The sequence below is a fragment of the Ammospiza nelsoni genome, chromosome Z (assembly GCF_027579445.1).
Source record: "Ammospiza nelsoni isolate bAmmNel1 chromosome Z, bAmmNel1.pri, whole genome shotgun sequence".
In the NCBI taxonomy this organism is placed as follows: domain Eukaryota; kingdom Metazoa; phylum Chordata; class Aves; order Passeriformes; family Passerellidae; genus Ammospiza; species Ammospiza nelsoni.
This window is the reverse complement of record NC_080669.1, coordinates 78,698,483-78,717,722: the sequence shown is the minus strand read 5'-3', so window position 1 is coordinate 78,717,722 and position 19,240 is coordinate 78,698,483. Positions and strand designations below refer to the sequence as shown.

General features: G+C 63.1%; 2 protein-coding genes across 2 annotated transcripts; both read left to right on the top strand.

The window, feature by feature from the left end:
- The first annotated feature begins 6,598 nt into the window (after positions 1 to 6,598).
- TAF1C (TATA-box binding protein associated factor, RNA polymerase I subunit C) lies at positions 6,599 to 11,031 on the top strand. The gene is made up of 14 exons (XM_059492617.1): positions 6,599 to 6,763; positions 6,847 to 6,940; positions 7,078 to 7,184; positions 7,276 to 7,371; positions 7,463 to 7,533; positions 7,619 to 7,866; positions 7,941 to 8,051; positions 8,163 to 8,286; positions 8,397 to 8,468; positions 8,587 to 8,722; positions 8,817 to 8,945; positions 9,093 to 9,267; positions 9,401 to 9,538; positions 9,827 to 11,031. The coding sequence occupies exons 1-14, from the start codon at positions 6,632 to 6,634 to the stop codon at positions 10,999 to 11,001; spliced, it is 2,808 nt and encodes a 935-aa protein (XP_059348600.1). The 5' UTR covers positions 6,599 to 6,631; the 3' UTR covers positions 11,002 to 11,031.
- Positions 11,032 to 11,250: 219 nt separating this feature from the next.
- Positions 11,251 to 12,929, top strand: HINT2 (histidine triad nucleotide binding protein 2). The gene is made up of 5 exons (XM_059492570.1): positions 11,251 to 11,316; positions 12,182 to 12,340; positions 12,427 to 12,531; positions 12,609 to 12,681; positions 12,786 to 12,929. The coding sequence occupies exons 1-5, from the start codon at positions 11,263 to 11,265 to the stop codon at positions 12,875 to 12,877; spliced, it is 483 nt and encodes a 160-aa protein (XP_059348553.1). The 5' UTR covers positions 11,251 to 11,262; the 3' UTR covers positions 12,878 to 12,929.
- The last annotated feature ends 6,311 nt before the right edge of the window (positions 12,930 to 19,240 follow it).

The following is a 19,240-nucleotide window of genomic DNA, read 5'->3' as shown; positions in this document are numbered from 1 at the left end:
CCTAAAGCCCTTTTCAGTGTCTCATGCTCTGCCAGAGAGCGGGTGCACAAGACGTTAGAAGGGAGCATGGCCTGGAGAGCTGACCCAAACTGACCAAAGTAATGTTTCATACCATACAGAACATATTCTGTTCCATAGAGAGCTCCTGCCCAGTGTATAAACTTGGGAGAGTTGGCATGGAGCCACCAACCACTGCTGGGGGGCAGGTTGGGCATCAGTCAGCATGTGGTGAGCAATTGTGTGATGAATCACTCATCTTTCTCGGGTTTTATTTCTCTCTCTCTTTTTTGTTACTGTTGTTATTATTATTATTTTTGTAGCTGTTTTATAATTAGTGATATTGGCATATTTATTTTGATTAGTTAACTGTTTTTATCTCAACCCACGAGTTTTACTTTTTTTCCATGATGTTCTCCTCCCCACTGGGGGAGCAGGGGGGGTTGAGCGAGCAGCTTCATGGTACTCAGCTGGCAACCTGCTCTAGTGGAACACGTCCCATGGTAGCAGGTTGGAACGAGATGATCTTTAACGTCCTTTCTAACCCAAAGGATTCTATGGTTCTATGATTCTTTGACTCTATAGGTACACATGCTTGTGCAAGCAAAGAAGCAGGCAAGAGCAGGCAAAGCTGAGGGGGCTGAGGGGCAAATCCAGGCAGGAGCAGCAGAGGCAGGCAGGAAGGATACAGGCAGGCTAGGCTGCTTACTCACACGGTGATGCTGCGGTCTGGGCATTGATCCCCAAAGGTGCCACCTTGCTCCTTGAAGGTGATGAGGTTCCAGACGGCGATGACTGTGTCCTCGGGAATGTGGAAGTGGAAGAGCTCGATGCTGGCAAAGGAGCGGAAGGGGCTGAGCTTGCGTGGTGTGCGGGTGAAGTAGTCGGTCACAAAGAGCCCGTCTGCAAAGGACACCCAAGCAGCTCTCAGTGGGGCAAAGGGTTGGGGAGGGGGTTGTGGAGCGCCCCCCCAGAGCAGGCCCACCACCCAGGCTCTGATTGTGTCACAAGCATCCAGCAGCCTGGAGGCAGGAGGGGCTGGGACAGTGCCATTTCAGTGAATGCCCAGGGCTGATGTCAGCTGTCCCCAGCTGTGTCACCCAGCCCTGGCACAGTCTGCATCATTCCTGCTTCAAGCACAGCCCCAAGTCCAGTTCACTGAACTGCAGGCACTGATATGCAGTAGCCTGAGGAACCCACGGTCCTGGCTGCTCATGCTCTGCTCCCTGCATTTTACCTGTAATAGCAAAGGGACATTCTTCATGGCTTCAGCTATGCCCTAGCAGGTTAGGTCCCACAGGAACACACCTTCCCCCTCATCTGCCTGCTGGGGAGGCTCAGCACCAAGCCCATTATAAAGTGCAGAGTTTCATCCTTAAGCCACAAGAAGGAGCAGGCAGAGCACTTCCTGCGCTGCCTCCCAGCTCTCCCATGGTTTGTGGAGGAGGAACGGTGCACATATGTGTGCACATATGCACACGTGGGTGCTGTCTGCGTGCACGGCAGAGTGGAGGCGTGCAAGCCCACGCCCAAGGGGGTGTGTGCCTGTGCACAGCCCCATGTCTGAAAGACGCTTCCTGCAAGCCCACGGCACAGGTGGGGGCCCCCTGACAAGCTGCCTGACAGGTCGATTTTGAAGGATTTCCAGGAGCCCCAGCAGCAGTGAGACAGCCATTTCTTTGTCACAAGGGAGAGCAGGACTCGAGACAGGAGCCATAACTTCACCTACCATTACCACGCTACACCAGTGCCAGCCTGGGAGACCCATCCATTTTTCTCTAGAGACACAGCAAGAATGAGATACCCCTCTTCACAAGCTACTGGAAAGGGGGAGGCCAGTAGAGGGTGGGCTGGGAACAGGTCTGTGCCCAGGAGGACTTGTCCAGCATGAAGTGGGATAGCTGAGAAGAGGGTCTGCTTTGCACTACATGTTCTTGGCTGGGAGTGTGCGCATGTGCTTGTATGCACGTGTGTTTGTGCTGTGTGTGTGCAGCCCCAGCAGGCTGTACACTGACATGCATCTGCTCCCTTGTCTGGAACAAAGGCAGCTCCCCCTCCCCTTCACTCCCAGCCGGCACAAGCCAGGCATGAAACACCTGTCTCCTCAATGCAAGAGCATCCGATCCCAATTTCTCCACCAGGAACCACCTGGTCACTCCACAGCCCCACGTGGGGACAATGACCTGGCAGGGGACCCCAGGGAGGGTCTTGAACACAACTCCAGAAGGGTAACTGGGGGAAGGACCCCGAGCTACCCAGTGCCAGCACAGCCCCCCTACACTCTCTCACCCAGGGCAAGGTGAGGGATGTGGTTGCCGGAAAGGGTCAGTCTGAGGTGGCATGGCAATGCAGCCAGAGCAGGGGAAAGGTGCTGGAGGATGGACCGGGATTACTATCCATGGAAGCGCAGTGGATGGAAGGAGAAAAGCCAAAGCCCCTCTGCTTCAGGCCGCCAGCGGCCAGAGCCGCAGGACCCCAGCCCCGCTGCTACAGCCTCGGGTCGCGGCCGGCGGTCAGCACCGCGGACAGCTCCGCGCCGGCGGTCAGCACCGCGCGCAGCTCCCGCTGCCGCCCCGCTGCCGCCCCGCCGCGGCACCGGGCACCGGCAGCCCCGGCCAGCTTCCCTCCTTCCCGGGGGATGCCCCCTCGAAGCACCCAAGTATCCTTCCGCATGTCGGTCACTAAGCCAGCTCCCTGCCCCACAGTCTGCTCCTGGTCTCATACTGTCGCTGATGTATCCCCCGCAGATCCTGACGCCCCGCTGGACACACACCCCCGCTTCTGCAGGCTGTCCATCTCCGCTGCCCCCTGCGCGCACACAGCCTCCTGCCCTGCATCTGCAACCCCCCGGGCCCACTCACTACCCACGCACACGCCTCCGTCCCAGGGCGTTCCACTGCCTGTGCACTGCCTGCGTCCTCCTCGCACGCACAACTCTGCACGCCACTGCTCATCTCCAAGGCAAGTCTCCATGCCCCACTGCATGGGTACACTGTGCCCCACTGCAGGCACATCCATGCATCCCATTCCACAGACATCCAGTACCCTGTGCACAGGCATCCCTGTGTCCCATTATGCAAACAGCTCCCTGCACACGCATCTCTGCCCATCACACCCACCTCGTGACCCAGTGTGGGTGTTCCGTGTGTCCCATGACACCCCACACCAGCTGGGGACACCTCTGTACTCTGCAGCATATCTGCCCCAAACCCCACTGCACGCTGCCCCATCCCTTGTGCCACACTCACCGTGTCCCATCACAGGTGCACCCCACATCCCAGGACGCCATCCCCCCCCAGCTGCACCCTTGTGCTCCATTCTCACCCACACCCTGCCCCACTGCATGCAAACCTCACATCCCATTGCTCGTGTAGCTCATCCCAAGCTACACATTCCAAGCGCATCCCCTGACCCCCACCACATGGCGCCCCGCACCCCACACCTGCAGCCCTTCTGCCCACCCCATCTCACCCACTCCCTGCCCCACCGCACGCACACCCCGCATCCCATTGTTCGTGTACTTCACACCCATCCCAAGCTCATCCCTCTGCCCCGTGACTCACACCTCCAGCCCTCCTGCCCACCGCGCACACCCCCGTGCTCCATTCCCACCTGATCCCGCCCCACATCCCATTGCCCGTCTGCATGCACACCCCACATCCCATTGTCCGTCTGCATGCACACCCCACATCCCATTGCCCGTCTGCCTCACGCCCACTACCCGCTCATCCCGCTGCCCCACGGCGCGCTGTCCTGTGCTCCGCCGCACGGACCCTGCGCCCCGTGCCTGCATCCCCCTGCCCACCGCGCACATCCCGGCGCTCCAATCCCACCCCCGCACTGCGCGCACACCCCACATCCCACGGCTCCCGTACCTCACACCCATTCCAAGTTCATGTCCTGCGTCCCGCCGCACGCACCCCGCGCCCCACAGCTCCTGCCCAGCGCACACAGCCCCGCGTTCCGTCCGCAGCCGCCCCCCGCCCCACTGCGCGCACCCCACACCCCACGGCTCCCGCGCCTCGCACCCATCCCGAGCTCATCCCTCGCGTCCCGCCGCACTGAGGGAGCCCCGCTCTCCGCTCCGCCGCCTCTCCCACCCGCCGCACACGCGTCCCCCGCGGTACCGCCGAGGCCCGCCGCGCCGGCACCCTCGGCGTGCGCTCCCGCGCCCCGTCCCGTGCCCGCCCCGCCGCCCCACACCCGCGCCCCCCGCCCCGGTCTCCCGGCGGCGCTCACCGGCGGCGGGCGGCGGCAGGAGCAGGAGCGGCAGGAGCAGCAGCGGCAGCGGGAGGCGCTGCCCGCCGCCCCCGCCGCCCCGCCGGGCCATCGCCGCCGCCGCCGCCGCGGCTGCCGTGGGGCGCGCGCCTCCGGCCGCCCCGCCGCGCACCGGCGGCCCTGACGTCACCCGCCCCGCCCACCGGGACCGCCTTCCGCGCAGCCATTGGGCATCTGGCACGTCAATCATCGGTGGCCGCGCCACGCCCCGTCCGCCCCGAGAGACAATTCTCCCCTCCCCGTTCCCCCCGGGATGGACCCGGCGCTGACCGGGGCACGGGGGGACAGCGACACGGGCGGGAATGGAGATGGGAAGCTGCAGGAAAGGGACACCGGGCTGGAACCCTAGATATGGGCTGGGAACTGGGGCACAGGGCTGGGGACAGGGACACGGCGCTGGGGACGCGGGCATGGGGCTGGAACAGAGCCGGGAACGGGGGCACAGGGCACGGAGACACCGTCTGGGGCAAAGACACGGTCTGAGGCCGGGAACAAGGCGCTGAGGGCAGGAATGTGGTGCTGGAACTGGGATACGGGCTGGTAATGGGGTCACAGGGCTGGGGGCAGGAACATGTCCCTGGAATTGAGATATGGGCCAGGAATGGAGTCACAGGGCTTGGGACAGGGACATGGTGCTGGGGACAAGGATATATGCTGGGAACAGAGATATGGCGCTGAGGGACAGGAACATGGGGCTGCAGACACGGACATAGGTTGGGGGAGAGGGACTTGGGGCTGGGACAGAAACAATGGGCAGGGGACAGTGATGCGGGTATAGGGTATAGGAACACGGGCCTGGGCACAGAAATATATAATGGAGAGGGACATAAGCTGTTGGCATGCCATGGAATTAGGGAAAGGGATGGGAGGCAATGAGGGCTACCCATAGAGCTGGAGGTAATGGGGCTACCTACCCCACAGGGCTGTGTAAGCGGATCAGGTGGTTTTCTACCAGTGGCTACCACCTTCTTAAAGCAAATTGTAATTGTAATTGTAATTGCCTGCAGGGATGAGGGCATCTTGACTGGAAACGATCTCATCACACTTTCCCAAACTCCCCTGACATCATCCCCAGACTCCCCTGACATCACCATCCTCCTGGGCCACAGTGGAGGCTGCAGGGAATGCTACTGCCCATGGGAATGCTCCTCTCTCATCCTGTGCTCCCCACGGGGCACCCTGGGAGCTGCAGCAGGAGCAGCCACCCCAGCCTGACTGCCCAGCAAACCTCCCCAGAGCACAGCCCCCCTCCAGGCATGGCTGGGGGTTCCATCACCAGTGCAGATCACAGCTCTGGGGCCAGTGGCCTCTGGCACAGGGATGTACAAGGACCATTGAAAGAGCTGGTCATGCTCTCCTTGGGAAATGGACAAGAGAGCTTGTCCCCCTTCCAGATACTCTCCAAAGCTCCAGGGTCCCATCAGAGCCCCGTGGGACTGACCTGAACTCTGTGTGGGTTCCCATGGGGGCCCAGGGCCAGGTGGGTTCCTCATGGGAAGGCAGCAGTGACCCTGTGGGAAGGAAGGAGCATAGAGCCAGGCTGAGAGTGGGTTCACTGAGGCCAGGCAGGGGTGAGGAAAGGCAGGCTGGGACTGGGGACTGGCACACCCTCAACCTTTCAGAAGCTGCAGTTCAACTCCACAAGCCCCAGATATTTGAGACTGTCCCAGGGCCCCACACACCCCACTGGAGTGTGGGGTGCCCCATGGCCACACAAGTGAGGCCACGGAAAACCAGGTGTGCCCTTGGCAGGACGCACAGGGGCTTTCACTGCTTTCAAGGGGAGCAGAGGGAAGGAAACAACGCCCGTCCTCCTGCCCGTGCCCCGGCGGGGCCCTGTCCTGATGATTCCCCAGTGCCGGCCCTGTTCCGGCCCTATCCCGCTGTTCCCTGTGCCCAGTCCTCTCCCAGTTTCACCACCTCTCCTGCCTGTCCCGGCCCGTTCCCATCCCGGTCCCACCACTTCCCCCGCCTGCTCCCGTTCCCATCCCAGTTCCACCGCTTCCCTTGCCCTTCCCGTTGCCGTTCCCGTCCTGGTCCCACCCCTTCCCTCACCCGTTCCCGTTCCGTTCCCATCCCGTTCCAGTTCCCATCCCGTTCCCGTTTCCGCTCCCGTTCCCGTTCCCGTTCCTCTCCTCCTGCCGGCCGTGCGCTTTTACCCTCCGGCCGCCAGGGGGCGGTAGCGCCCCGCGTGGCCGTGCCGCCGGCGGCGCTCTGTCCCGCGCTGTTCCCGGGCGATGATTGGTGGCGGCGGCAGCAGCGCGACGGTGACGCCATTCTCGGTGGCCGCTTCGTCCCCGTGGGTAGCGGGAGCGCCGGCCCGGCCGCGTGCTGCCCCGTGACCGGTGCCGCGCCCATGGAGTTCCCGGCCGCGCTCTTCCCCTCATACTTCACCGCCGGCCCGCCGCGGGAAGAGGGCGGCCCCGCGCTGGTCGCCGGCTGGGGAGAGCACGGGCAGGTGCTGGAGGCTGGCCCCAGCCGCCGCCAGGTGAGACCCTGCTGCGGGACTGGCCGAGGGGACGGGCAGGACGCTCAGGGGCCGCTCTGACTCTCCCCCTTCGCTCCCCACAGGCGCAGCCGGCGTTCGTGCCCCGCCGCGGCGCGACGGGCGAAAGGTGGGAAGCCGCCGAGGCTGCGGCCGTGCCGGTGCTGCTGCCCAGCGCGGGTGAGAGCCGCGGGAACGGGAGGAGCTCGGGGACTGGGGGAGCGTGCCTTCCGTCTCTATCGCTGCCGCTGCTCCGCGGTGCTGAGCAGCGTCCCTGTGCTCGTGTGATGCCGAGCGGCTCTGCCTTCTCCCCACAGGCTGCTGGATCCCCTCGCCTGCGCCTCAGGACATCCTGTACCGCAGCAGCCTGTGCAGGAAGCTCCAGGCAGGCAAGTCTGGAGCTACTCTGGACTTCGCCAAGCAGGTGGGATTTGAGGTGTTGCATCCTGGCATGGACCTGGGGGGCAGCGTGGGACCTTTGCATGCACTGACCCTTTCCCTTCCCTCTCACACAGCTGGGTCATTTCTTTGTGGATCACCCAGAAGATGCTTTTGGCTCCCTGGGGCGTCTGCTGCACAAGAACTTCTACCTGGGGAATGCCAAGCTGAAGGTCATTGTCTGTCCAGGGATTAACAGTACTGTTCCCCACCCTTCCCCTTGCCAGGGGACTGCAACTCTCAAACTCTGCCCTACTCCTGTAGAGACCAGCCCGGAACAGCACCATCCGGATGACGGCCCTGGTGGAGGACATCGACCGCCTGGAGGCCCGACGGTGAGTGTCCCTCTGTCCCCTGCCCTGCAGAGGTCTGGGGGGCTCCTGCTCTGTCCCCCCATCTGATGCTGTCCATGCCCTGCAGCGGCTGCCCCCGGCAGCACTTGGCCTCCCGCCTGCGCTGGTTCTCCCACCTCTGTCGTGACTGGCTATTCGAGGTGCCGCTGGGGCTGCTGGCAGACTGCCTGCACGAGGAGCTGGCGCAGCAGTGGTCCAGCCTGCTCTTTGATGACAGCCTCACTGGGGGGGCACTGGCCTGGTTGCCCTCTGAAGATGGGAAGACACCCGTGGGCCGCCTGGTGCACCCCGGAGGGCAGGCCATGAATCACCTCTGTATCCTTCCCCATGGGGTGTTCCTGGGGCGGGAAGTGGGGGTTGTGTTGCACTGCCCTTATTCAGCACCTCAGATTTCCAGGATGTGGTGCTGGAGGAGCTGCCCTACGCCCGGGGCTCCCCAGCGCAGTTTGAACTCAGCGGGCGCATCCAGCAAGTGGCTGCAGCCCATGTGGATGGGCAAGGTGAGCCATGCCCAGGATCCACATCTTGAGGCAGACAGGATGGAGGGAGGAGGGGCAGCAGGGGTCCCCTGGGATGCTGCTGGTCACATGCCACCTCCTTCCCTATGACAGATTTTGTTGGGGTTCGCTCAGACTATCACTGTGGTGTTTGGAGGGTGCCAGGCAAGACAGGAGCAGCTCCCGCCCCGCTGCAGGTGATCCGCACTGATGTGCCTGCCTCCTGCCTCACTGTCAGGTAGGTGCTGGAGGAAGGGTTTGTGCAAGGAGGGAGCTCTGCTGGCGCAGCCCTGCTCTGTGTGGCGGGTTCTGTCGCCCCAGGGTGATGCTGTGCTCCCTGTCCTGCAGCCCTCACCTTCCCGGGGAGCTGTCTGTCTGCACCCAGAGCGGGACTGTCTACCTCTGGAGCGTTGAGACTGGGTGAGAGAGGGCACTCAGGGCTGTCTAGGGACTCCTTCAGACAGTGGAGTCCCAGGGAGTGGGAGGCCAAGTGACTGGGGCAGCCCTCCCCCATGCCAATACTACTGTGTCCCCACAGGCTACAGCAGCTGCGCCATGACCCCCAGACCATGTTTTTTCGGGACCATTCACCCTGGCGCTGGAGTGACTTCACTGCCCATCCACGGGTGCTCAGCTGTGCTGACCGCACGGGCCTGCAGTGCCTGGATGCCCGGGTGAGCTTGGGAGGGTGGGCATGGGGCCTGTGGCAAGCAGGTAAGAGGGTTCCACAGCCCAAAGTGCTGACTGTGCCCTGTTCCACTGCTGCAGGCCCCCAAGAGATGCCACTTTGACTTGTTCAAGGTGGGCGAGGAAGCTGGCTGCCAGCAGGGTGAGCGTGTGGTGCTGCCCATGTACCTGGGCAGGGCTCACCCCTCACAGTACCTTGTCACCACCCAGGTGAGTCCCACCACAGCTGGGAGCTGGGGAAGACACACCTCACAGCTGTGTCTCCCAGTGCCTACGGGGCATGAGGATCTTCCATCCGAGGGGAGCTGCCGTAGTGTGTTGAGGTGTGTCCTGTCTGAGCCAAGACTTCTATCCTAGTTCTCCATGTATGTGCTGGACGAGCGGTTGCCACTGGTGCCTGTTCTGAAGTGGGCACACATGATGAAGGCCCCTCCACTCTTTGCTCACCTGATGCCAGGGAAACCTGGGAGGAGCCACAAGGTGCTGCTTGGTGCATCCCGCACACAGGAGCTGCTGCTTCTGCAATACTGGGGTAAGAGATCAAGCTCCAGGGATGCTGCAGAGCCAGGGCTCCTCTGTGCCCACATCCCAGCCTCTTTGCTACTGTGATCAGCTGCTGCTCTGGCATCTGTGCTCACCAGACAGTTTTTGGGGTGTTTCCACAGGGGGCAGCCAGTCGGCCTGTCAGCTGTCGGGGACTCCACAGAAGCTGCACAGCATCTCAGAGTGCCTGCAGCACCTGCCTACCCAGCTCCCACACCGCCACCACCTGCTCCAGCAGCGCCTCTCAGCCCCTGCAGCAGGTGGGTGTCCCACAGTGCCCCAGCCTGCAGGTCTTCATGGAGGAGAAGGTGGAATGGAGTGGAAGTGTAGCCTTTGTCATGGCCTGGCTGGAGGGTGGGTGAAAAAGCAAGAGCAAAGCCCTGAACAATGCTGTGGAAGCAATTAATGACATAGAAAAGGATGTACATGGCAGGAGCCAGCAGTGAGGGTGACCACTGAGGGGTGGAGGCAGTCCCCACTGCTGGCCAGGCCCCTGAAATATTCCTAGGACTGGAACCCTGGTGACAATGCCTTTCCTGTTCCTGCAGGGCTGGCTGCTACGCTGCAGGAGGATGGACCGCACGAGTCCATGTTGATTTTCCAGCTCTCTGAGGCTGGGGATGTCTTCTGCCAGAGGCTGATCCACAAGGCAGCACAGGCCCCTGCACCCCCACCGAGGGATGAAGCCACAACAGCCCCTGGCTCTTCCCCCCTCTTCGAGGCTCCAGCCAGCAGCCCACATGGCTTGGGCAGTGAGGGAGAAGAGGAGGAAGAGCAAACATTCTACTTGCCCAACCTGGAGGTGATTATCCACGAGGAGGAGGAGGAGGATGTGGGCACACCAGCACCCCTGGAGGAAGCTGAACTAGTGCAGGAGCCCTGTGGCAGCCCCCAGCCCTCACCAGCAGTGCCCAGCCCAGCTGCAGCCCTGCGGTATCGCCGCTGGCTGAGGGCCCTTTCCAGGGCCTGGAGGGAGCCTCCCCAGCACACCTGGCCCCCCAGCCTCAGCCAGAGGCGCCTCTTCACCTGCAGAGATCTGGAGGGGCCAGCAGGTCCCAGCAGCCTGCAGAAGCAGATGCGCCAGTGGCTGCGCCAAGCCATGCAGGAAGGGGGCCGCATCCAGCGCTGGGAGCCTTTGGCCCTCCGGCCCCCTCCCCTGCCACAGACCGTGGAGCTGGCAGGGGGTCCAGACCCCCTGAGTAACCGCCTGACAGCAGCTTGGGCTGGGGACTGGGACCAGTGGTGGGAGGAGAGGACGAGCTTCAGTGTGGCGCAGAGACAGCGGGCGCTGCGGGAGCGGCGGCGGCGGCAGAAGCGAGCTCAGGGCCACCGCAGCCTTTCGGCCAGCTTCACCTCCTCCCTCACTTACCAGTCTGAGCTGTCCGAGCTGAGTGATGTGGGCCCCTCGCTGCTCTCCCCCGGCCGCCCCCCCAGTCTCTCCCAGGAGGGCTCACCACCAGCAGGCAGCCCCTCAGTTCGCAGCCACCCACCCTCACCAGCGTCCGATGAAGCCCTGCTGTCTTCACAGAGCCTGCGCTGCCGCGGCATCCCCAAGGAGCGGCGGAAAACGTTGCGGGACTACTTGTCCGTGTGGGCCGAGGGGCCCCCCGAGCCCCCAGAGCTCCCTGGCAGCCAGGCCAGCCAGCTGTGCTTCCCTTCTTCACAGAGCCAGCTGTCCTCCGCCTCGCAGCCCCGCCGCAAGCGCCCACGAATGGGCTTCTGAGTGCAAATAAACCTGCTTGGCACAGCCTTCCTCCCGGGGTCCTCCATTGTTTGATCAAGGCACACACCCTTAGGGGCTGGGGAGGTCAGGGCGGGACGCCCGGGGTTGCGACTCCCCTCGGGGCGGGAGTGACCATCTTCCGCGGTCGGAGGGTCCCCGCCGGCATGTTCCAATGCGAAGGTTGCCCGCATGCCCGGCGTGGTGGCGCTTTAAGGGGGCGGGAGCGGGGCGGGTGTAGTGCCGGGGGCGGGAGCGGAGGCCATGGCGGCGGTGCTGGCGCGGGGACTGGTGCGGGGCGCGCTGCGCCCGGCGCAGGTGGGCGCGGGGGGACGCGGGGATGGGGTAATCCCGGGGTAAGGGGGGCACACCGGGGTGTGCGGGGTAACAGGGGCACCGGAGCGGGTCCGCACCATGCTCGCCATTGCTTACACCTTCGGGCAAAGTCCGCGGCGGGCATGAGCGCCTGTCCCTGCACCCCTAGGCCGCGGCCCGGGGCCTCGGAGCACCCGTGGGTGTCCACCCCCAGCCCAGCCTGCGCCCCCTTGGGCACAGCCGCATCCCCAGGGCACAGATCTCTGTCAGGCCCGTAGACAGCCCCCTGTTAGCCTAGTGAGCACAGCCCACTGTCCAGGCTGTGGACAGTCCCCTGTCACCCCGTCAGCACAGCCCGCGACCAGCCCCCTGGGCATCTGCCCCTCTTACCCCTATCACTTTTACCCCCATCACTGTTACCCCCGTGTGCACCTCCCTGTTGCCCCATGTGATACCCCCTGCCAGAGCCAAGCATCACTCCGGTGTGCACCCCACCATCACCCCTGTATGCAGCCCCCCAGGACCCCTGTATGAATCCCACCACTTTCCACATGCATCCCCTATCACATCCACCATCACCTCATGCATTAGTCCAATCACCCCCACATGCATCCCTTGCCATTATTCCAGCGTGCACTGCACATCAGCCTCCTGTGCATCCCCCCACATGTCCCCTGCCACCCCCACTTGCATCCCACCATTACCCCCATGTGCTCCCCCCCGTCACCTTTCCCCCCACATGTCCCCTGCCACCCCCACTTGCATCCCACCATTACCCCCATGTGCTCCCCTCCATCACCCACCCTCAGGGCTGTGTCCTTGTCCTTGTCCCTGCGGGCACAGGCTGTAAGCTAGGTATGCCCCGCAGCCCCAGAGGTGCTTGTCGGCGCCCAGCAGGCGGGACGGGGAGGTGGGCAAGGCACAGCAGGCAGCAGCGGCTGGCGAGGAGGCAGAAGGGCAGCCCACCATCTTCAGCAAGATCATCAACCGCACCATCCCTGCCACCATTCTCTATGAGGATGACAAGGTAGCTGGGACAGCAGGAGCTGTGTCCCCACCGGGGCAGGGGGGCAGAACCCACGGGTGTGGGGCTTACCCTGCTCCTCCTGGTAGTGCCTCGTCTTCCGTGATGTGGCCCCACAAGCCCCCGTGCACTTCCTGGTGATCCCCAAGCGTCCCATCCCCCGGATCAGCCGCGTGGGTCCCCAGGACACTGAGGTGAGTCTGGAGAGGGCCCTGGGACATTGTTGGTGGGGGTCATACAGTGCTGACCCTGCCACTCTCCCCCCCTTCAGCTGCTGGGGCACCTGATGGTGGTGGCGGCGCGCACGGCACAGGCAGAGGGGCTGGCTGATGGCTACCGCCTTGGTGAGTTAGTATCCCCTACTGTGCTGTGGGGCAAGACCCTCACTGGTGCTCCTGGGGGGCTGGGGACAAAGGAGGTGGCCTGACCCTTGTACCTCTCCTGACAGTAATCAACGATGGGAAACATGGCGCACAGTCTGTCTACCACCTGCACCTCCATGTGTTGGGGGGGCGGCAGATGGGCTGGCCCCCTGGCTAATGCCCACTACCCACTTGCTCTCCAATAAAACATTTCCTTGATGGTAACTTCAGTGGCTCTGCATTGGGGTGGCTTTATTGGGGGTGGAGGTGGTTGGCCTCCATTGTTACAGCAGTAGAGCTGGTACTCTGCTTTTTGCAGAGGGTCTGGGCTCCCCACATACCAGCCCCACAGTTGAAGCAGAAGGGTTTTGTGAGGCTGCTCACAGGCAAAAGACTCATTTTGGTGCTGGGCTGGGAGAGCAGGCTGGGTGCCACAAGGTTGTCCCCAAGGTGGAGAACATCCTAGGGGTGTCAGTAGTGCGCCACGTCCAGGGCTGCCCAGCCAGCCCCACTGCCACCACGCAGCCCCAGCATCCCTGAATGCCCCTGCTCTGCCGCAGGTTGCCCCCAGAGCCCTGCACTGAACAGTGATGTTTCCCTGCTTTTCAAAACCAGTTAATTGCACTAGATTGATCTGAATGCCCTCTGGAGCAGGCTTGTTGACTGCATGTTTATTTCTTGTCCACCCCAGACGGGCCTCTCTGGGAGCTCCCAGGAGGATCATAACCCTGAGCAGAGCACAGGGCAGGACAGGCTGTGTGGTGGGTGGACCAGCTGCCCCCTCTGTGTCCACATACCCGTGTACTCCCCCACTGTACTGCTTGTGTGTGCACTGCCATGCAAACCCCAAATGCGCTGCTCACCCCAGACCCCCCCCAAGCACACACCGAGGAAAACACAATGTACCCTTCGCTGCAGACCCCACAACCGTGAATCACCGATGGAGACTGCACACTCCAGAGCCCCCTGCACACAAAGCCCCGCCGCTCCGAGCACGCACGGCGTTGTTTACAGGCCTTGACCGGGGCTGGGCCCGCACGTGTCGGCGCCGGCCCCGTGAGGGGAGCACACGCGGGGCTCGGCGCATGCGGCCGCCGCTCCCTGCCGCGTGCCTCCCGCGCCCGCTGCTCCGTGGCCGCCTGCCGGGGCTATATTTAGTGGCAGGGGCCGGTGCTGGCGCAGTGCACGGCCCACCTGGCACCGCCGTCGGGACCGCCTGGGCCCCCGCCAGCCGGCGCGCAGGGGACCGCAGCCCGCCGGGGAGAATGGCGGCTCTGTTCATCCCCCGGCTCGGTGGCGCTGGCGGCGGGGGGCCCCCGGGAGCTGTGTGGGGCTGTGGCAGAGCCCAGTCACTTCGCACACATACACACCCAGTATAGTATGGAGAATGTTTTCGGGGTGTAAATGAGCCTTAAAATTGTTGATACTGCTGCTTCCTGACTCTAAGGCTCAGCGCGGGCTGGGGCCACTCTTGAACTGAGGGCAGCCCCGAGTTCAGCCTTTGGGATATGTACCCCAGAGAGGGTTGGGTGTCCCTGGCGAGATGGGGACGCTAAAGAGGGGCCAGGGATCCCCAGGACATCATCCCCCAGGGCTCACCCAGAGCAGTCCCACAGGGAGTGCTGTACTGGGCACAGGGCACGGGCTGGCACGCGAGGTCAGGGCCAGTCGCCTGCCATCGTGTTTCTTCCTGTGCCAGGTTTATTTTGTCAGTCCCCGAGCAGCGGCAGGGCAGGACAGTGGGCACAGCCCCATGGGGCCGAGGCGGGGGGGGGAACAGGGCCCAACGGCTGTTTTGGTTCCTCAGCCGGAGAGAATCACAAATGACGCAAGTTCCCAAAAGAGCCGGGCGGGGGGGGCTGCGAGGGATGTGTCAGCCGGCGGCGATAGGCAGCCAGATGTGCTACAGCAGTTCCAGGGCTGCTGCCCCGAGCTGATGCTACCAGAGCACAGCCCCACAGTGATGCCCCATAGACCACGCCACGCGGTGGTTTGCCCCCCAGTGGGTGCACATACCTGGGGTGGCATCGCCAGGCTCCCCGTCTCACGGTGTACTTTGGTGCTGTTGGTGTCCCTTCAGTATCCCTCAGGCACCCGTGCTGCCTAGCCACGGGTGAGCCCAGGGGTGTTTGGTGAGGAATCTGAGGATGCTCCTAGGAAGACCACGAAGGGATGCAAGCTGGGACAGGATCCCCAAGCTGCCACCTCTTCAGCGTGAGCTGGCATAGGGGTGCACCTCAGGGACCACCACAGGGCCCACGGGGTCACAACCAGCAGCATGGAACCCAGAAACCTCACAGTGAGCTGCCAGTCCTGGGGGCAGCCTGGCACCAACCTCTCACCAGGGGAAGCAGGGCTTATGTGGCCCCAGCATGAGGAAGCCATGAGATGAGCTTGGGACATGTCTCCCATTTCTCCCTCCTTCCTGCAGCTGTGCAGCAGATGGGCTTGGAGGAGCCCCTGCTTGGCACGGGGCCGAGGGCCCGCAGGGAGGAGCGGTCCCCAGCGGGGGCCCCCCCGGCCCGCCGAGGCCAGAAGGACCGAGCACATCCCCAGCCAGGAAAAACAGAGGCCCCAGCGCGGAGCGCACGGTGCCCCGTCGGCACACACCGCAAAGCGCTGGAATAACAGCCCTCGCTCCCGAGCTCGCCGCCCGCTATCAAAGGGCCCTTCTTCTGCTCGGCCTCTGCGGGGATGGGGCCGGGGGCCCATCGAGGGCTGGTGGTGAGAGGAGGCTGCTGCTCCAAGCCGGCGGGCACGGGCTGCACCCAGCCAGGCGCCGGGCACATCCCACCCTATCACCCTAGGGCAGCTGGGAGTCCCTGGATCAAGTGGGCATATTCCACTGCCAGGCCCAAGCAGTGTGGCGGTCACCTGGGTCAAGCCGTGGGGAGCAGTGTGTCCTCAAGAGCCCTGGGCACATCCCTCCTGCTGCTTCAGTGGGGCTGTGCTGGCTCTGCCCAGGTACTGAGCACTCCCGAGAGACCCCGCGACTAGCTTTGCCCCAAGTGCACCAGCACAAGATGGTACATGGACCTCAGAAGTGGGGACAGCCTTGATCCAGTAGCGCAGCATGGACACCTCTGTGTCCCTGCAACCCTGCGCCCCCATCCCTGATACTCCCATCCCTCCGCACTTCGGTGTCCTGTACCCCCGTTCCTCCGTGTCCCTGCTCCCCTGCCCCACAAGGCCCCGTCCCCCGTACACCACACAGCTCCCTGGCCCACACAGCCCCGTCCCCCCTCACCGCCCGCTCATGCTGACCACGCCCCGCCCCGCCCACTCCTTCGAGACCACGCCCACGACCCGTTTAACTAATCCTCTTGTCCCACCCAGTTTGAAACATGGCCACGCCCCCTCCCTGTTCTCTCCGCCAATGGGAGGCGCTCATGAGCGCGGCTCCGCCCCCTCCGGGCGCGGGGCCGCCGTGCACGGTCTCCATGGCGAGAGGCGCGTCCCGCCGCGCGCACGCGCAATGGAGGGGAGAGGCGGCTGCAGGCGGCGAGAGCCCCTGGGGTAACCTTTTAAGCCAGGAGTGGGCATAAAAGCCGGGTCAGGGCTTGTGGACCGCTGGGGACCAGGGCGGAGTGACATGATGGTGGCCCCGGTCTGTGGAGAGGTCGCCAGCAGGAGGGGTCTGAGCCCAGGCAGGGGGGTGGGAAGCGTGTTGCTGATGGAGGTCAAGGGGACAGAAGGGAGTTACTGAGAGGAGACCCCTCGAAATGACATGCCCAGCAGCAGGCTCTGCTTCTGTCGCCCAAAAGGAGAGGAATCCATTGCTCCAGTGTGGGGGTGACACTGCAGAGGACCCGGGGTCAGGACGCGGCTTGTGCTGGTAGGGGCTGGGGACGCGGTTGGCAATGGCGGATGGGCCGCGCTGCCTTTCTTCAGGGTCTGTTCCCATCTGCAGGAGCGCTCTGAGCAGCCGTGTGGGTCCCAGAGGCCATGAGGAGAGGCCACCGCTCAGGGTCCAGGGTGAGGAGCCCCTGCCTGAGGAGAGGCTCCCGTACATTGGGGAGACGCTTGCAACCACCACCAAGAGGCTCCGGGAGATGTCAGAGATAGCCGAGCCGCCCTGGGAGATGTCAGAGATAGCCGAGCCACCCCAGGAGATAGCAGACACAGATGAGCTGCCCACTGTGCCCCTATCAGTCGTGCCCAGCAAGGTGCCATCCCGAGAGATTAGGAGGAATCCCTCTGAGATCAAGCTGCCTCCCTGGCTTGGAAAGTGGGGGACTGGCTCCAAGGAGAAGTCCCCCGCCACACTGCCAGCGCTGCCGCCCACCCCATCCACGCCCGCAGAGACGCCCAGCCAGGCGGTGCCCCAGCGGAGCCGTGTGACCCATGACTGGCAGAAGGAGGTAACTCCATATGGGAAAATGCCCCATCGTGTCCCACATGCTGATCTTGTGAAGCTTCCTGCTCCTGCACAGACACATCTCTTTAAATAGTCACCCGGATGACCTTGAGTCCAGCAGGATAGAAAAGGGATGAAACTCAATAGCACAAAAGGCACAGGCAGCACGTGGGGAGTAAGGCAGGAGGGGAGCTGGGATCTCACTGCTGGGAAGCAGGAGCTGTGTATCATGGCTCATCACAGTGATGTGGGAATGCCTGCTTGGGCAAGACAAGCTGGGGGACACCTGATAGACCAAACTGTGCCACAGCCTGGGGACTCCCTGGGTTGTTCAAGTGCCGTAAGAGCGCTTGCCCAGGGGCAGTCTGGGCACCCAGGTGCTTGGGACTGCCATACAAAGCTGGCTGTCCTCCACCAGACAGCACAGGTCAGCCCTGCCCAAGCTGTGTCCCTGCTCCAGCTTTCCCAGGCTTCTAGCCAGAAAGATGATAACACCTCTTTACAGCTTATGCCTCTAGGGCTATCAAAAGCATAAAAGCCAGGAGTGGGCATGGGGAAATGCAGCATGGGCTTCTGCCTCCTTCCACAGCCCCCACTGACCGTCCCTAGGTAGTCGTGGATCCCCTGGACTCTCGGCCAAGGAAGGATTTGGGCAGTGAGGACTTACAGCGTGGCTACGATGGACTGCCAATCCACCAATTTCTCTCCTCAGTCACTGACAGCTCCCCCCCGAAGGACTGCCCACCCCTCAGGGCCGTGCTGCTGGGGCAAGGTGAGGCTGGCCCCCACAAGCCATGTGCACCCTGAAAAGGCAGCAGGGGAATCTTAGCTGGGAGGCTGATGGCACCTTCCCCTCTGCAGGGCAGCGGAAGGCCACATTGGCATCCATGCTCTACGAGAAATACAGGCAAGCCTGCACTCCCACATGAGACCCACCCTTGGGGCTATGCCCCAGAGGAGGGGACCTGGGGAGGTGGGGATCCCAGAGCTGAGAGGTGTGGGGTCTGCTCTGACTGCAGCAAGGAGACGGAGGAGGAGATCCGACCCCGCCTGAAGCGCATGGAATCTGTCTCCACCACGCACGACGACTACCGTGCCATGGGCTTCCAGTCCACGCCCCAGCCCATCACCCAGGTACAGGCAGTAGATATCCCCCCCCAGCAGCTTGCAGCAGCCTCCAGGGAGGCGGCAAGGCTCTTGTCCTGCTGAGCATGCCATCCCCTCTGGCTCACATTTTGCTTCCACTGCAGCATCACGATTACTTAACAGAGCAGCCAAGCAGCTTCTGGATGGAGCAAGCCCGTGGACGGCCGGTAAGGCCCCCACCACCCTGTCCTGCCAGTACCCTGAGACTCTCAGCTGCTGACAGAGATCTCTCCAATTCTCTCCTCTCCAGGGTGTCACTGCCCTCTTCGGCACAAACATTCCCTTCAAGAGGAATGCAGACTTCTCCACTCCCATTACCATGTACTTAGGGCATCCCGAGCCCTTCAACCTCTATGACCCCTATGACCCCCCGAGCAGACAGCTCCAGCCCCACAAGTAATAAAAGACAAGGGGACACAGGTAGTCCCAGCACCCTTGCCTACTCCAAGGCTGTTTCAAGATGGATGTTTGGAGGGGGAGCACTCTGTCCCTGGGATTCTCAAATCCCCTGAGAGCATGAAGCAAAATGGAAAACCTTTCAGCCCTGCTGAAAGTTGCAAGTCACTGTTGACCAAAAACACCCTGTGGTCCCAAGATTTCCTCCTTAGGCATGAAGGCAGAGCCCCTGGCACAGCCCCATCCCCTGGGACACGTCCCCTCCCGGCGCAGGCAGGCAGTGGGTGACAGGCAGCCGTTGTTCCAGTCCCCAGGCACAGGTGTGTTCCAGTAAGAGGCGGCAGCGGGGCGGCCAGAGCATGAGCTCAGAGGAACGCACTGCAGCCCTCACGCCAAAGCAAACCCACGGCAGCCCTGCCTTCCCAGCACCGCCCAAGCCCTCAACAGCCGCTCTGCGACCGCCCAGCACTGTCTCCCCATGCCCACACTCCTGCCCTGCACCGCAGACAGACCCCCAGGATACAATCTCTTGGGATGTTTCAGCCTGTCACCAGCCCAGGCTGAGTTCCATATTGGCGTTCCCCCGGCCTCCCTCCCCACTTGGCATGCTGGGGCAGAGCGAAGTAGAGGCCACAGGACAGA

Bases quoted from the DNA above. Each gene is read 5' to 3' on its own strand.
- TAF1C (XM_059492617.1), top strand. From the start codon at position 6,632: ATGGAGTTCCCGGCCGCGCTCTTCCCCTCATACTTCACCGCCGGCCCG. The intron at 7,372-7,462 runs GTCATTGTCTGT...CTACTCCTGTAG, and splicing joins TGGGGAATGCCAAGCTGAAG to AGACCAGCCCGGAACAGCAC. The intron at 8,052-8,162 runs GTGAGCCATGCC...TCCCTATGACAG, and splicing joins AGCCCATGTGGATGGGCAAG to ATTTTGTTGGGGTTCGCTCA.
- HINT2 (XM_059492570.1), top strand. From the start codon at position 11,263: ATGGCGGCGGTGCTGGCGCGGGGACTGGTGCGGGGCGCGCTGCGCCCG. The intron at 12,341-12,426 runs GTAGCTGGGACA...TCCTCCTGGTAG, and splicing joins TTCTCTATGAGGATGACAAG to TGCCTCGTCTTCCGTGATGT. The intron at 12,532-12,608 runs GTGAGTCTGGAG...CCCCCCCTTCAG, and splicing joins TGGGTCCCCAGGACACTGAG to CTGCTGGGGCACCTGATGGT.